Raw genomic sequence first — 17,213 nt, 5'->3', positions numbered from 1 at the left:
AGACTTACAGTGATTGATTCAGATGGAGCAGCAAACTCCACCATTGCATCTCTGACTGTCAACAAAGCAGTGGATTATCCACCTATTGCCAATGCAGGACCTAATCAGGCAGTCACCTTGCCCCAGAACTTCATCACACTAAATGGAAATCAGAGTAGTGATGACCATGAAATTATCAGCTATGAATGGTCACTCAGTCCCAAAAGCAAAGGCAAGGTTGTAGCAATGCAGGTATGTTTCTTTCTCCTTGCATACAATTGGAAGAATCTTTTATCTTTGCCAAAAAATACATACCTAAGTAACTACTGAGAAGCACTGAAATACCTGGAGTGCTGTTACTACTTTTGTTATTGTTTTTGTTCATCTCTGATGTATTTCTTCTCATCTTTCTTCCTGAAAGAAGAGAATGAATGCTTGAGATATGCAGTTAATTCATTTGGTATTTAATGTGGAGATGCAAGCATTTTGCAATTTCTTTTCAAGAGCCTGGTAACCTTTTTCATGTCCCTAAAGCTGAAGATGTTGGACTGCAATGTAGCAAAAAAGACAATGTAATTGCATTGTGATTTGTTATACCTCATGTCAGAGATGCCACAAGTGTTCATTTTATTAACAAAAAGAACTATAGCTGGGCCCAGAAATTTTATGAGCTGATGTAGATAATGTTAATACTTCTAGAAGTATATATTAAACAGCACAACTTTGCCCTCAGTATGCTTTTTCCATAAGCCTGTCTGGGATCAAGTCAAACTTGGTTTTGTATTTAGCCGTTTTTATAGATAACATGTTAAAGAATGTCATGATGTTTCTTTTTAAATATCTCTAAGGAAATGGAATACACTGTAGTAATTTCCATCACTATTTAATTTCCTGATTGAAAAAGTTAATGTCCCACATGTTTCACAGTTCCTGTTGTTCAGAAATAATGCAGCCATTATACCAGCATAAGAAATTAAGGTTTATGGTCTGTAGATATTTCTCTGGAATGTTGGGGACAATTATAATAGTGAATACATTACATCTATCTGTGCCTCAAATTTTAAGTCTCCTCTTCGTCTACTTGAACTGCCTGCTCAAACAGTGTGTTTATTATGAATTAAAACTTGTTCTTTTCCTTTTTTTCACATCTGCTCTGTAAACCTCTCACAGTCCACGAGCCTTTCTGCTTTCTCTCACATTCTCTCTCTTTATAATAATGTCGTGTAGGGAGTGCGGACACCATACCTCCAACTATCTGCCATGCAGGAAGGAGATTATATGTTTCAGCTGACTGTCACAGATTCTGCAAGGCAGCGGTCTACAGCTGAGGTCACACTGATCGTACAGCCTGGTAAGTCAGCTGCAGGCTGGCCCTCTATCATATACTTCCTCTTGAGCTTAGTATCCTACAAAATCTGGTTTGCAAAGCTCTTCAGAGTATCTTTTCAGTGCTTCCCTCAGTTTTTTGCTATTTTCTAGTTGTCCTTCAAGAATTCTTGTGTTTTGAGTTGTCACTAGAATTGCATTGCACTTTCTAGGAAGAAGTATGAAGAAAGAAATTTTCAAAAGCCAGATCTTCACAAATTTGTTTAGATTTGAGAACTGAGTGATGAATGCACCTAAATGGTCTATGCCTCATGAGCTTATTTTTTGGTGCTTTTTTCCCTTTTCTTTTTTTTTTTTTTTGGGTAACGTGCCTGTTATATCCAAAGTGGCCATCTCTGCCTATCTGAAGATCTCTCATTTTACCTGTCTTCCTGTTGTTCCTTATTACACATCTTTTTGTGTTGATGACCCCTCTGGGAAAACTTTATAGTAAGTTTACTGAAGAACATGAATGTACAGCACTTGGTGGTGGCTTTTAGACCTGTTACAGCATGGAACCGGGAAGATGATACTGTCTAAGTGAGGCCCAAGGGGGGAAATAAATATCCGGGAAAACAGTAGCATTGCAAGTTTTACAGTGTCACAAAAGCAAAGGTTGAAAACAGAAGAACAGGTTATTTTTCTGCATTAAATCTAAAGTGGTATTAACTTAGTGGTGACATGCTGACCTTGAGCAGCAGAAAACCTGAGCCAGTATCTTCTTTGAGGGCAAAGAACCATATTCATCAGTGCGGTTTTGAAAGGGATGCAGTGGTGGAACAATATCCCACCACTCCTGCTATAAAACTTCTCATATAATGCATTGAGCGTGCTGTAAAGTTCTTGGGGGTTTGTGCCTTCAGATACAACTATGGAAAAGGGAAGTACTTGATTTGGGATTTGCCTTCTTGCAGACCTGGTCTCTCCCATCTAGTATTTTTTTTTTGTTGGCTTGTGTACACAGTTGTCAGACTTGTAATTGGTACTTTTGAACGAATATGTCAAATTTATAATACAATATTCTGTGTAAAGTCTTCTCTCTGACAGTCTTTGCCAGTGACTGCCTAGTGAATGTTGTACACTAAATATTATTTGTGCAGAAAATAACAGTCCTCCAGTAGCCGTGGCTGGTCCTGACAAGGAATTGACCTTCCCAGTAGAAAGTACTACACTGGATGGAAGCAAAAGCCAAGATGATCAAGGCATTGTCTTCTATCATTGGGAAAATATCAGGTATCTAGAGATTTTACTAATCTTCAGTAAAATAGAGAAAAAAAGGGCAAGTGATTTGGTGCCAAAGCCTCGTACGGAGTTGTGTTGGGTGGTTCACTGTTTCGGAACTGCTTTGAGGCTCTTCTGGCTTAGGTGGTAATAGGGTTAGACACAGGAATTCTAAGTTCAATTTGAAAAGCTCATGCAATCTCTACTTACCTTTTGCAATGTCATTTTGAGGCCAACTGCTAAAGAAAGTTTCATATCTTCTGTTAAAAAGTGAGTAACAGGCTTGGCTGCTGTCCAGTAATGTACAAAATTTTCCTATTACTGCTTAGAACTAGAGTTTCTCAGGTTTTTTTTGTTGAATAATAAAGTAAACTGACAATCTGTTTATCCCGAGCTTTCAATAATAGGAGACTAAAACACTCGTGAATGATTACTGAGAATGTTTTACAAGAGTTTGTAATTGTATGTTTATGTGCAAAACTAATTGGTGCTTGATAAAAGGACAAGGTGCATGGTACAAGAGCTTTGCCTGCACCCATTGTATGTTGTGAGTGGCTCTTAGAGGAACAGCATTTGCATGCTCCCATGAAATAGTACATCAAGGAAATTGAACTTCTGGATTACATTGTTTACTCTGTTAGTAACTGGGTATGTGAGGCTTGATTTGCTCTAAATGTCTTGGGGGAAAAAAAGGATTTATGAATTTTCTGAATTAAACTCATGCCTCATATAGTTCTTTAATCATCAGTATGTGTAGCAGTGTTAGAACTGCAATAGATATGAAAGCAAATGGCATGAGCAATGCTGCTGAATGAAAATTTAGCTGGCTGTGCAGAATTATTTTTCTGAGATGTTTTGTTTCAGTGGACCAAGCTCTGTACAGATGGAAAACAGCAACAAAGCAATAGCAACTGTGACTGGTCTTCAGGTTGGTACCTATCGCTTCAGGCTAACTGTGAAAGACCAACAGGGCTTAAGCAGTGCATCTGTGCTATCTATTACTGTGAAGGAAGGTAAGCCTAGTTCTTACTTCTTAGGATCTTGTAGACAACTTGCCTGTTAATTCACTCACTGACAGACTATACAGGAAATCGGAATAGAAAGGGATAATGTTTTTTTTTGTCATATTTCAAGGATATTCAAGAAAAGTTTTCTGCTTTCTTGAATTAAAGTAGTAATGGGAGTGACTTGTAGAAGTAAATTCCCCTACTACAAGCCTTTTTGAAGTTTTTAAAGCTTTTTTTAATACATGCAGAATTAGTTGTAATAAACATGCTCCAAAATACTATTTTTAACCATAGTGTGTCTGCTTCATTAAGAAGATACATTTTTATTTTATTCTCAAAATTAAGATTTGATTGGAAAAACAGTTCTACTGTGGGTTTTAAATAACATCCAAGAAATGTTATTTCTTGGAGTATACCAATTTCCACTTAAAAACTTAATCTTAAAAGACCTGTATTTATTTTGAGTTTTTTTTTGACACAGTACGTTACTGTGGTGTTCTGCATGCTTGCTGGTAGTGGTAATTCAGCCATCTTTTTCCTCACTTTGCTCCTTAGGCAGTGATTTTAGCAATCTCCATGGGCTTATGCCTCCTCATGAAGATGGTGTAAGACATTTGAAATATTGTTTGGGCCAGAGTTTGGTTTGCCTTTGTATACCTTGTTTTGTGAGGGGAGAGGTGCATTTGGGCTCTGCACTATGTCTGAAATGTTAGTAGAGCAGCATCAGAATCATAGATGCTGACTTTGAAAGCAATACAGCCTGGTTTATTGTTCACTTGGATGCAGAATGAATGCACTGTGCAGAAGGAGCTGGACTCTGGTTTACCCATGTGCATCACTGGTTGAACTGTTCAAGAGCTCTTTAGGTGATTATATGTCTCCCTTTAGAGACATACAGCAGTACCTCTGCCCAAATGGGTCTCATTCTTGCTGTGAAGTGTAGTCACAGTATGTAATGATTACAGTCACAGGTTCAGTATTAAAAATATTCAGTGCTCCCATAGCCAAGTTTGATCAACTGGTTTATTTGGAAAAGACAAGAAGATCACTTGTATCACAGAGGGCTCTAGGTTGTTCTAAAGAATAGTTACAGATTTGCCCAGAACTGAATTATTAATGACCAACCTAGTATTCAGGCCAGTGAGGTCAGCCTCACAGCTTCCTGGAGCTTTGTCTTGTGAGTTGTATTCTTTAAAAAAAAGTAGGTTTTCTGGAAAAAGAATGTGTTTGTGTTTCTTTGATATTTTTTGTCCATACTTCCAGTGTATGCCTTTGCTTACCGCTAGCAATGAAATGGAAAGCATTTGGGAGCTGGGGTTTCTCTTAAGTTTCCTGATACTTGTATTGTGAGGTTGTAAGACATTACAAAATCTTTTGTTAGGTAATAGAAGGAAATCTCAAGATGAGTAGTTTCTAAGTAGTTAGAAAGTCTTTTTGCTTGACTGAGATCTGACACATAATTAGTTGTGAGATACTAAACAGAGTACCCTAAAATGCCTACAAAGCTTGATGAAAAGGATGGTTTTGGGTGGTACCCTTTATTGACATTCTTCTCAGGGTGCACCTCTGCTATTGTCAGTTTGTAACAATTTGAGAGCCAGATTTTGTTTACTTGCTCATCCTTTCTGTGTATCTTTGACAAGAGATTTTATTATTACTGCCTGTAATCATCAAGTAAAGAATTGCAGTGTTGGGTTTTTTTCAGTGTCATGTCACATTTTGCATGTCTTGAGCACAAATCCTTCTCCTCTACTTTTGTGACTAGAAAACAACAGTCCACCCCAGGCACGTGCTGGTGGGAAGCATGTTCTAGTGCTTCCAAATAACTCTGTTACCTTGGATGGCTCGAAGTCTACTGATGACCAGGGGATTGTGTCGTATCTGTGGATTCGGGATGGTCAAAGCCCAGCAGCTGGGGTAAGCTTCTGGAAGGTTGCAACTGGAGTATGTTTCAGCTCTTGTTATGCATGTGGCATCACTGTAGCAGGGCAAGCAGGTATCATCGTAGAATAGTTTGGATTGGAAGGGATCGTAAAGATCATCTAGTTCCAAAACCCCATCCAACATGGCCTTGAACACCTTTGGGGGGGGGAAGGACACGGAAAACATATGGCTCAACATGCTGTGAGGCATGGTGTCTGTTCCTGGTTTGTCTCCCCTGCTTTCTCTAATGCTTTGTTTCAAGGGGCTTGTGATCTTTTCAGTTCAGAAAGAACTGAAGAAGGTCAGCTAAAATACAGCTGGCAGAGATGATAGCTATAAATAAATAAGCTTCCAGAAAAGGAAATAATTTGTCGTGTAAGGAAGCAGAACGTAGGATAGTGTAGTAAAATTGAGCGAGAATAATGTAAGCATCTCAGATTTTTAAGCAGATGAGTAGTTGAGAATGTTAGCTGTTCTGTCTGGTTTTTGTTTCTTGAATGAAAATATCCATACTGTGCAGTCATCCTCATAAGGTCCCACTTCCAAATTTGCATTACTCAGCTATCAACTGTAGAATGTCACGTTTGCCCCAAAAGCCAGTGCAAGAACTCCCACTGTGGTATCAAATACCTGATTTGATATTTATACCTGCATCTTTCTCTGAAGATATAACCATCCAGGTACCTCTTTTTGCAGGATGTGATCCATGGCTCAGACCATGAGGCAGTGCTGCAGCTAACTAATCTGGTAGAAGGAACATACACTTTTCACTTGGAAGTGACAGATGCCAATGGAGACTCAGATACTGATTCAGCAACTGTTGAAGTGTGGCCTGGTATGACAATTAAAAGGTCATTGATATATTGTGCATACCTCATCTTTGTCCTCCTTTTCACTTATATGTGTCAATGTTGACAAGATTCTATCAAGTTAGAACACAAAGAAAATGAAGTCTCTTGCCTCATACCTTGTTGTTTTCTCAGTAGGCTTGAGTGTATTTAGAGGAGGACATGCCAAGATTCTTAACTACAGGTTACACCATTGCCTTACTGGAAGTATAAATAAACTTAAAAAGCATACTTTCTAGTTAATATTTTCATTAATTTTTTCTTGCTTTTCATTTGTTGTGGGTTTTTGCTTCTTTTTTTCTGGTTAATTAGTTTGGCCACTGGAAAGAGATGAGAGCTGAGCATGAAGTTTGCACTTGTGTTTGGTGGCTAAAAGCGTGGTTTCATGTGTGCTTTCCTTCTTTTATCCTGAAGGACAAAAAAACAAACCTCAAAGAATTTCAGTGGTTTTAATATTGTCTTGTCATGGTTTGATATTGCTCATAAATAGACTTTTTTCAAATGCAGGATAAATAGCTATGTGATGGAAGCATAAGTTGAGGTTTCAGGAAATGAGTCTGAAATCATGAGCCTGTCCAAGATTTCTTTTTATCTTGTTCCTGGGCAATGAATTTTTTTAAGTTTCTCAATTAATTGTTGAATATATTCACAATAATTAGCTCAGGATTCTTATTGAATATCTGTGAAGGGTTTTTTTGTTTTTTCGTTGTAGAATTTCAGCTATTATTTAGCTTAATCCTCAGTTTGTGAAGATAAGCACAATATTTCTCAAATTGCCCATCCTCATTTAGACTTGCTCAGTCTTACCATGTGAACCTGTTTTTGCCTCCCTTTTCCTGGGTGGCAGCCAGTAGTAGATAACTACCAGAGAAGTTAGGAATTAGACTTACCTATTGTTTACCTCTAACCTAAAGGTGGCTGCATTTAGGGGAACAAAAGTTTCCTATTTTGCACAAAATGTGTTAAGGGTGAACTGAAGGACACACTGAAGCTCCTTCTTTCAACAGATGAATTGGCTTGCTATCTTAGAACCCACCAGGTTTGTTCCAGAATGAATGTGAAAATGTAGGCAAAGAACATAAAAACGTACAGTTTTCAACTATATGGGTCTTTTGCAAGAAAATACAGTATTAATAAACACTTTTGAGTACTGCATATTGCCTCCAGTGGGTACTGAATTATTTGCCAGGCTCTGAAAGAACATGATGTTCTTCTTCTGTCAGATCCCAAAAGGGGTGGTCTGGTAGAGCTGATTCTGCAAGTTGGAGTGGGACAGCTGAGTGAACAGCAGAAAGACACCCTGGTGAGACGTCTGGCTGTACTGCTCAACGTTTTGGATTCAGATATCAAAGTTCAGAAGATACAAGCCTACTCAGATATCAGGTATAAAGATAATCCTGCTGTGCCAGAAGACTTATGGTTGTCATTGACTCTTTCAGAGCTCATAGTTAGTTGCAAAAGAATAATTTCTAAGGCAACAAAACAATTCCATAGCTCTCAATGATGTATTGTAGAAAGTTAATTTCTTCTGCTGTGGAAGAAGATTGGACAAGTAAACTCTATGGAAGCTCAGAAAGAAAATGTTTGGTTTTTTTTTTTTTTAGACCCAATGCTTTTTTTATATTTATTTGCTTCCTTTACAGAAAGCATGTACATCAATTTCAGGTTTGGTTTTGTTTTTCTATACAGTGCTATTCTTTTTCTCAAATGCTGGCTGTAGTGAAATAGATTTTCTGAGAGTGAAGCAAGTATTGTATTTCAAAATAAGGTTCCAGCTCTATCTGGCCAAACCTGGTTTATACCCCTTTTCTCCTGCTTCCTTGCTAAGGTTTTGGTATTAGAAGTATTTTATGAAGAATTTCCCAGAGATGGCTGTGTGTATCCAGAGACAACTAACTGCTTAGCATACTTGGTAGAACCTAATGACATAAGTTATCTTTAAGTTACTTCTTGTTAACTGCTTGGTAATTTAAAACCCATTTTTGTTCTGTTTAGCTCTCTGGGAATCTCTTAAAATTAAAAACAAAAAAACAAAATAAAAAAAATGAGTTTGGAAAATCTGGAATCTTTAGCATGATTTTTTTCAATCACAGTTACCAGTTACTGCTTTTCAGATAAAGATATTTCCTGAAGTGGAGTGGGATGAGATTAACGCAACCCAATTTAAAAAACAAGAGAGGAAGGGGCAAATAGGGAAAGGGCTCCCACATGAATTTTCCTGGTTCCTTTGTTTCTGAACTTTTCTTGCTCTTAAATTAAGTTTCTGAAGATGAGAGTGGGTAAAGCAAAAGTTTACATAAATTCTCTTAATGCAAAAGGTAGTTACATTTCCTGTTGTCCTCACCTTACTTCTACAAGACTGAGAAGCCAGAGAGCTGCTGCTGATCCCAGATGATAATTAATTCCATGGCATTTGCATGGAGTTAACTGATGCACAGTGAGAGTTCCCTTATCTTTATCAGTTGTGATTTTTGCCAAAAGCTGTAAGCTGAGTGCCTGACAAAAGTGAGCTTTGACAGCAGTCTTGACCTTAGCTGTTCTTTATGCAGCACTGCAGTTGTGTTCTACGTGCAGAATGGGCATCCTTCCAAGGTGATCAAGGCATCTGAAGTCTCAAGAACTCTGAACATGCAGCTTTTGAAAGAGAAGGCTGACTTCCTACTCTTTAAAGTCTTGCGGGTTGACACTGCTGGTATGTTTTGGGTCGTACTTGATAATGTTGGAACTTTGTAGGCATTTGGCTAACACAGCAACCTGGAACAGTGCATGAAGGCTTTCTGTCTGCCATCTGGTGTCTGGCCTTTGATGTAGCTTTTAAAAAGATAACATTGAAGAGAATACTTTAAAAGCTTGTTCTTTTGTAGTAGGCTGGTGCAAGTTACTAGTGTTCTTTTAAAAAGGCATCATCTGTAATAGCAGGCAAAAGCACATCTTAATCTGGTCTGCATCAGGAAGGCCTGAGGAATGGGTGTAAAACTACTCCACTCATACCATCTTCTGTTGAAAGACGGGCAAAACTTAATACAGCCATAACATAAAAATGTTTTCTGTCCTTGATTTCTTCATGGCTTTTAGTGTTCAATAACAGGCTGTAGTATAATTTGTTTTTATCTGGCTGTATCAGGCAAAATGCTTGGATGATAACTGTGTTATAACCTTGTCTTGTGATATTTGCAGTGTAGACAGGCCACTGGTGTTTCTTGTAATTAACCTTTCCCCAAGGAGATGCTTGAACTTCTAAGCCTTTTATAACTTTCACTAGTAATGTTAACCCTTTTTGATACTCCAATAATACAGATATGACTTCATCATTTAAACTCAAGACATAATGATCCAAATGCAAATAAAGTGAACGAGCTGTGCAATAAAATCGTCATAGGTTCTGTAGGAAAATTTGTCTTTTTGTCTTTATAAAGAAAAGGAAGAACTTTTGTTCAGTTGTAAATGTACTTGGATTACTGAAATGTGTAGTTGTCACTAGAATATACACATTAACATTTTTCATGATGTGGCAGATCTGCTAGTCTGACTTCTAAGGAGAATGGACTTTCATCTGAGTCTGATATGATGCATTAATCTCGCAATACTACTGTAAGTGTATGACGTATGTAAATGTTCTGGCCTCAGATGCTATTAATTCAGTTTTGAAATATGAAATACACTTTCACTTACTTGGTGTGATGCTTGTCTTCTGGCACCTGAGACGACTGATATTCTTCATTTCTCAGGAAGTTCTTACAAGAAGGTCACAAAAAAAAGGAGTAGGTCTGAATTTCATAACTCCAACTCCTATTGATGTCTGGTTAGAATAAACTATTCTTGATTTGCGTAAGACACATTTTTATCTTTCTTTTCACAGCCAGCAGTCTGCTGAACTGTAAATCTGTTTAATGTGTAGCACCAAAAGAAAGGGATATTTTAAAAATATCAGAAAGTTAGGAACTGGATGCTTTATCACCTATCTAGTCTCCTAGTAAGAGGATGTGTGAACAAGTTATCCATTTACTCAACTAACCCCATGTTTGCTTTTGCTCTTAGCCTGTTTTTTAAAATGCTCTGGACATGGACACTGTGACCCCATAACAAAACGCTGCATTTGCTACCAGTTGTGGATGGAAAACTTGATTCATCGTTACCTAAATGGTGGAGAGAGTAACTGTGGTGAGATTTGGTGACGGGGGGATGTATTTCAAGAATAATGTGATGTCTTGTGAGACTGTGAATTATTTGCTGTAAAAATGGGGAGTACTTAGGATGTAGATGCTGAGGGAAGATTAAAACAGTTTCTGATTTTCATCTGAGCAATATATTTAAATAGAGATATACTTGAATAATGTCTGGAAATTATAGGAATTAAAAGTAGTAGCCTATATTTAAAATATTTTAAAATGTTATAAAGAATCACTATTTGAGGAAAAAAGCATGAAAACTTTGTCAGGGCAGAGAAATCTTGCAGTGTTGTGGGGACAGATGAAAGGGTTAATAGTGGCATTCCAGAGCTTTTGAGTAGTTTTCATCTGATTGTTTCAAAGCTGAAAAAGAAGCAAAACCTTAGATTGGCTGAATAAGTCACTGATGCTTCTGTGCCAGAAGTATGATCTGACCTTTAGGAAAGAAAACACCAATGTTCCTGCCTAAGTAATATGGTAACTTTGAAAACCTCAGCTTTTTAGTGTGATTAAATTCACTGTTGCTTTCAGTTTGCCTATTTTACCTGGGAAATGCAATTTAGTTTTACCACTATAATCATGCCTGTATTCTGTGGCACACCTAACGTATCAGCAAAACCTCTCTTTTTCAGCTATTGAATACTTTAACTTAGTTGACCTTTTTCTTAGTTGAAATAAAGCTCAATCCTTGGTGCTGTGCACACTTGGACACATTTGCTGAGCAATGCACTAGTCTTCAAGTAAATCTGTAGAAATTTGTAAGGAGCTTGCTACAAGCCATATAGGTAACCATAGGCCATGTGTCTGTCTGTTAGTGAGTGAAGACTAATTGGGCAACCAAAATGGGACAGTAGGTTTTAAGGTGGGACCTCCTGCAGCCCTGCCTTAATGCTGTGTTTTTCAGAATGTAATAATAACAATGAAATAATGATCATGCATATGTGTACATCTCTCTGTGTCCTTTTCATGTTTTCCTGGATTTACAAATGCAACCATGCAGGTAGAGGATCTATCAGCTGTTCTTCCAAAGCACTACTAAAATACCATACACAGAGCACAACTATGTTTATTTCAGTTAGTGGGTAATGACCCTTATCTAGTAATGATAACCTCTTGATTTTCAGTTCCCACAGACTTCAGGTACCTTGGGATGATGAGAGGTATTGGAGTGGAAGAAAATTTTCAAATGTGCTCTTTCAGTCTGGAAGCTTGAGAATTTTTTAGGGATTCTTTTGAGGATATGAAAGTGCCAAGTTTTCCAAAGCTCCCGTTGCCACTCCCCATTCCTCAGGTTTGGTTATTTTAATAGATATTAGAAATTATCCTACTTAAACCACTGTTGTGTTTCTTTTTTTCAGAGTGGAGTATACTCTATGTGACTGTATCTGTTTTTATTTTGATTGTGGTCGTGGTTGGATTTGCCTGGTTCTGCATCTGCTGCTGCAAAAGGTACACAATTATGTTTCTTTTTAACATGGGGTATATGCAAAAACTGCACACTACTGTCACATTTTAGTCCAGTCCTTATCACTAAAGCACTGAACTCTTTTCAGACATGCGAAAAGCTTACTGTAGCTGCTTCTGTATTTTCAACACATTGGTTGCAAAAAGGAGTATCCATTTGAGGCTCTGTGTTCTGCGTTTTGAAAAACAAAATCCTAATATGGGAGTATCCTTCGTATTAAGAGATAATTTATATTAAAGTGCTGAGTGTATAGTTCATGGTCTCCCACTGAGTCTCCCAGGTACTCCATGCTAATAAAAAAAAAAAGAGGGTTTCACAAAATTACAGAATTATTGAGTCTGGAAAAGACCTCTGAGATCATCAAGTTCAGCCTATGACCTAACACCACCACATCAGCCATACCATGGCGCTAAGTGCCACATCCAGCCTTTCCTTAAATACATCCAGTGATGGTGACTCCACCACTTCCCTGGGCATTCCATTCCAGTGCCTGATCACCCTCTCCATGAAGAAGTGCTTCCTGATATCCAACCTAAACCTCCCCTGGTGCAGTTTCAGGCCATGCCCTCTCCTCCTGTCACTCGCTGCCTGGGAGAAGAGCTCGACCCTCCCCCCCCCCGACTGCAGCCTCCCTTCAGGCAGCTGTGGGCAGTGATAAGGTCCCCCCTGAGTCTCCTCCAGGCCAAACAACCCCAGCTCCCTCAGCCTCTCCTCATAAGACTTTCCCCCTTTCCTTATAAGACTTTATAAGACTTTCCCCTCAGTCCCCCCACAGTTCTTCTCTGGACTTGCTCCAGCATTTCAAGGTCCTTCTTGACCTGAGGGGCCCAGAACTGTTCCCAATACTCAAGGTGAGGCCTCAGCAGTGCTGAGTACAAGGGGAGAATTACATCCCAAGTCCTGCTGGCCACACTATTCCTGGTACAAGCCAGGACTCCATTGGCTTTCCATGCCACACTGCTGCTTTATGTTCAACTGGCTGTCAACCAGTACTCCCAGGTACCTCTTTGCTGGTCTTCTTTCCAGCCACTCTTCCCCCAGTCTGTATTGCTGCATGGGGTTATTGTGGCTGAAGCACAGGACTTACTTGGGCTTGCTGAACTTAATTAACCCTGAAGGACATACAAGTGTTCTAGGCCATAGGAAGGGAGCTGCTCCCAACCTGGTCTCTCCCTTAGACAGAAAGGGTGGACGTGTGGGCTGCATCTGGTTGGCAGGCAAGTACTCCTCCAATGATCTCAGGCACACAAACCTGCTTACTTCCTCTTTCCTTGAACAGTTTTGCCTACTCTTCTTTGGAGTTTTCCTCTCTGCCCTCCCCCCTTCCTCATCTTTCCTTGTGAGCTGATCTGAAATTCTCTTTCAAGTGACAAATCCCTGCAAGTTCTGTCACCAGAACAAGTGTTTTTGCTGCTGCTCAAAAGGCCTGGCAATTAGATAGCTTGTTCAGGTGTATGCAAAAATTAAGTGAAAACAAAATATTTCTGGATTTTCAACTTTTTCTAGGGTGACTTTGCAGGATGTAAAGGATGCTGTTCGAAGTGTGCAGAAGTTGGTACTCTTTTCCTTTTTACGGTTTAAATAGAAGTTTGTATCACACCACCCTGTGGGGTTGGAGTTTCACAGATTTGTGTGGACTGGATGATAAAGGGGTTTCTTAGGGAGTTCAGATACTTCCATTTCCTGTCCTCATATGGCTCATGTCTGAAAGTGAGAGCTGATTGATAACAGTAACAGGTAAAATAGAGGAGGGACATGCTGCAGAGGACTGCATGGCAAGAGCTGCCCTTTGCCTTATGAAAACTACAGGAAAAAGATACACTAGAATCCCAGATTTGGCAGGAATTTTGGAGGTTTTGAAGGCTTTGTTGAGCCGCCAAACTCCATTGTTTAGAGGACTGTAGGGGTGGAGGGAAGTGGCTGGCTGTTGTTATGTAGGCTGAGCAGTAGGTGATTTCTCCACTCTGAACTGTGCAATCTATGTAATGTTGCTAGTCCATCCTTGCCTTGAAAAAGAGCAAGTCCCACCCACCTACCCTCCCTCCAAGATTGTGAGAAAGAGGGCAAGAAAAATGCCTGAGATATGACAGAGTCTTCTAGGAGTTTCACCCTTGGTTTCATGCTTGAATGCCTTTATTTCTACCCTGAAATCCCTTGTTCATTCACTCTTTATCCAGTACAACAAACAGTTCTGTGTCTATTCCTCTGTCTCCAGGACTTGCTTTTCTGTATTAATTAGCAGATGAATAATTTGTGCATATGGTTAAACAACACAGAGATGATGATGTTTGCAGCATTGTGGAAGTAGATGCAGGGGAAGAATTTAAACTGAAGAAAGACCAGGTGGGGCTTTGCCAAAAGACCAGCAGAGCTTTGTCCCTGCATATAAATGAGAAAGCCAGTCTCCATTTCTCTTTGGTCTTCTGTGTAAGCATAGCCAGACAAGCACCAGTGAGTTAAAAAGAATATCCTAGGATGAACCAATACTTACAGAAATTTTATTTGTAAATGAATGTGTACTTTGTGTCTAGTTACTGTGTTGAAATTGAACAAACTGAACCCCTGTGTGCTAGGAAAGCAAGTCAATCTTTCTTGCTTTCCTCATCTTTGTGTATCAGAGACAGAGAATAAATTATACCCTTGGGTGCAGCTTGTACAGTAATATTGTATACAAGCTGCTGTCTACAGTTATAAACTGGAACAAATCTTTTTAAGTGGAAGTGAGAGAAGTACAATGAGGTTCTTTATATTGGAGTATGTAGCTATGTGTATGAAAAAAATAGAGGGAGTGGATTTAAGTGACTACATAAGAACTAAATATCTTTGTGGTAACTTTCCTTTTAGCAGAAAGAGGACGAAGATAAGAAAGAAAACAAAATATACCATCCTAGATAACATAGATGATCAGGAAAGAATGGAGCTACGACCCAAATATGGTAAGCACTATCTGTTTCAGCTGGAAACTTGTCCACCAGCTTACAGTGAAATGTATTTGAATTGACCCATGCAGTCAGAAGGAGCCCAGGGAATGACAGACGTAAGCATAGGCAGTGTACTGTTTAGGGAAGAGTAACTTAATTTCTTTCATGAGGCCTTGGGCTCAGCCACTACTCTGAGCTTCTTCACTAATCTCCATTTAGAATATCTAGTTGTCCCACAGACTTTCTCCATATAACCTCTACTCCCCTACACACACTTTAATTTGGAGCTGTTTTTATTTCTGTGCAGCAGTTCCTTCCTTGTCCAGAAGTGCCCTTTTAAACACAGGTAGACTTCAGCTGCTCTACTCTGTTCACAGAGGATTTACCCGAGTGTCACTTTTTGGCAGGAGAAATAGTGGAATCCAGAGAAATACAATCATCCTGAGGAACAGCTTTTCTAGAAAGGCAGACATTACATTTCTGACCTTTCATTGCCACTTGTGTTAGATAGCTGAGTGTACAGAATGTACAAGTATTAGCTGTGTAACAAGATCATCTGATTGTTTCAAATATAAACGCATAAACTGATGGGCTTGCAGTGTAGTCAGAAGAATATCTGCCTAGCAGATTATTCTCATACTGTAGCAGAGGGGAGTGTATGTTGTTGCTAAAAAGTGAAACCTTTCTAATGAGTGTGCTTTGCTTTTCTTTATTGTTAGGTATAAAACACAGAAGTACAGAACACAACTCCAGTCTGATGGTCTCTGAGTCAGAGTTTGACAGTGATCAGGACACTATCTTCAGCAGAGAAAAGATTGAGAGAGAGAATCCTAAAACCTTCATGAATGGATCCATCAGAAATGGAGTTTCGTTCAGCTGCAGCTCCAAAGACAGATAACTGAATGGGGGTAAAAACACAGAACACGTTGGTCCATCTGAAACATGTTGGCTCACCTCTGTTTTTCCAGAACTGAAAGCTTCCTAAAGTATCAACTAATTGCAGCTGAAAGGGTAAATTTCTAGCACAGCTGAGGGAGGGAAGGAGGAAGCATTAGATGATCATCTGGCTCCTCTTATTACTGTTATGGGAACAAGGAAAAGAACATCTTACTTCTTGCATGTTCCAAGGTGGATGTCTGAACCTCAGAAAGCCTTTTTTTCTGTATTGCTGCTACAAAACTATCCAGGTCTGTTATCCTAGTTATGGTGGTGACTGAGATGCATACAGATTCATGTCCTGTGCTCCTGTCTCTCTCTCAGAGAAGCAGTGTGATTTTGATGCTGACCTAAACCAGTGAAAGCCAGTACAGATGAATTCCCTTGCAACTATAGCGAGTAATAGGCAACCATAGGCTCAATCTTTATTTTCAGTTCAGGTTGGAAACAGCATTTTTAGTGCATTGTCTTTATCTCTGTCTGTGCTCTGTGACTTCCTTTTCTAGGCTAGTGCTCATCAGGGGGAAATATATTTGTTTTCAAAGGAAGCTTAAAAATTAGCAGTTGCACTTAATCAGCTGTAAAGTAACGTAATACATCTCTGTCCTCTCAGATGCTGTGTTCCCTGTATTTACATGGCAACTATGGTGCCTGAATGGAAATCCAGCCCTAAGCTGCTTCTCTCATGATGCAGGTGCTTTGATGTTCTGAAGGCTGCCGTGTCCAGCCAGGAGTCAGTGGCAGAAAGGCAGAAAGGCAGGAAGGACTCAGTGCAATGAGCCTTCCTTGTATTTTGAGCATCCCAAACAACCATTTGCTTAGAGAGTAAGTACTCTTAAGGAACTCTGGACCTTTTAAGACTGAGCCCTCAGCCAAGATGAGTTTTCATCTGTCAGCCTCATCATTCAATTAAACAATGTGCATTTGTGTACTGAAATATGTGTGACAAAATACCCTATGTGAAGTAGGAGGGTCAGCACCTACCTTCATCTTAATGGGAATTGGTACTGAGGAAGGTTTTAGCTTGACTGTTAGATTGTTTTACTTTTTCCTCTGTATTCAGTGGCCAGGTTTGCTGGCCTAAAGAGATCCCTCTATGTGTTAGGGAAGGGTAAATGTGTTGGAGTTCTGATGTTCTTGTCTGCAATCTGGGTAATTTCTTTACAGCGTGCTTCTTAGGCTTTAAAGACTCTTCTTGAAATGCCAAACTGAAGACCTAGGTTTCATACATAAACCTCACTTGTAGGGGGCATCTGTGTCAGTGGTACTGTGGCCACAACATCAGCCTTCCCTGGAAGTTCTTTTCTAGCATGCTTGGGGTGAGCTGAAGGAATGATGTGTTCGGAGGAAGAAAATATTCATCTGGAAGCATTTTGAAC

The 17,213-nt window shown here is 39.3% G+C and overlaps 2 protein-coding genes across 3 annotated transcripts in view; one reads left to right on the top strand and one right to left on the bottom strand.

The window, feature by feature from the left end:
* The window catches only part of KIAA0319 (KIAA0319 ortholog), a 31,615-nt gene extending 15,819 nt beyond the window's left edge, over positions 1 to 15,796 (top strand). For both annotated transcript variants that reach the window (XM_008502480.2, XM_008502479.2), the window contains exons 9-20: positions 3 to 231; positions 1,207 to 1,330; positions 2,445 to 2,577; positions 3,430 to 3,578; positions 5,338 to 5,489; positions 6,192 to 6,330; positions 7,567 to 7,726; positions 8,893 to 9,035; positions 10,382 to 10,504; positions 11,871 to 11,961; positions 14,822 to 14,913; positions 15,618 to 15,796. In XM_008502480.2, the coding sequence (XP_008500702.2) occupies positions 3 to 231; positions 1,207 to 1,330; positions 2,445 to 2,577; positions 3,430 to 3,578; positions 5,338 to 5,489; positions 6,192 to 6,330; positions 7,567 to 7,726; positions 8,893 to 9,035; positions 10,382 to 10,504; positions 11,871 to 11,961; positions 14,822 to 14,913; positions 15,618 to 15,796 (1,714 nt within the window). The remainder of the gene's footprint in view (positions 1 to 2; positions 232 to 1,206; positions 1,331 to 2,444; positions 2,578 to 3,429; positions 3,579 to 5,337; positions 5,490 to 6,191; positions 6,331 to 7,566; positions 7,727 to 8,892; positions 9,036 to 10,381; positions 10,505 to 11,870; positions 11,962 to 14,821; positions 14,914 to 15,617) is intronic.
* Positions 1,172 to 17,213, bottom strand: part of ALDH5A1 (aldehyde dehydrogenase 5 family member A1) — a 31,143-nt gene continuing 15,101 nt past the window's right edge. Inside the window, exons 11-14 of the transcript XR_003987193.1 lie at positions 15,104 to 15,107; positions 3,435 to 3,438; positions 1,828 to 1,837; positions 1,172 to 1,181 (exon numbers count right to left, since the gene is read on the bottom strand). The gene's annotated coding sequence lies outside the window, so the exon portion shown is untranslated. The remainder of the gene's footprint in view (positions 1,182 to 1,827; positions 1,838 to 3,434; positions 3,439 to 15,103; positions 15,108 to 17,213) is intronic.

This window comes from Calypte anna, chromosome 2 (genome assembly GCF_003957555.1).
Source record: "Calypte anna isolate BGI_N300 chromosome 2, bCalAnn1_v1.p, whole genome shotgun sequence".
NCBI lineage: Eukaryota > Metazoa > Chordata > Aves > Apodiformes > Trochilidae > Calypte > Calypte anna.
The sequence above is the reverse complement of the archived record's forward strand: the minus strand, read 5'-3'. Positions and strand labels throughout refer to the sequence as shown.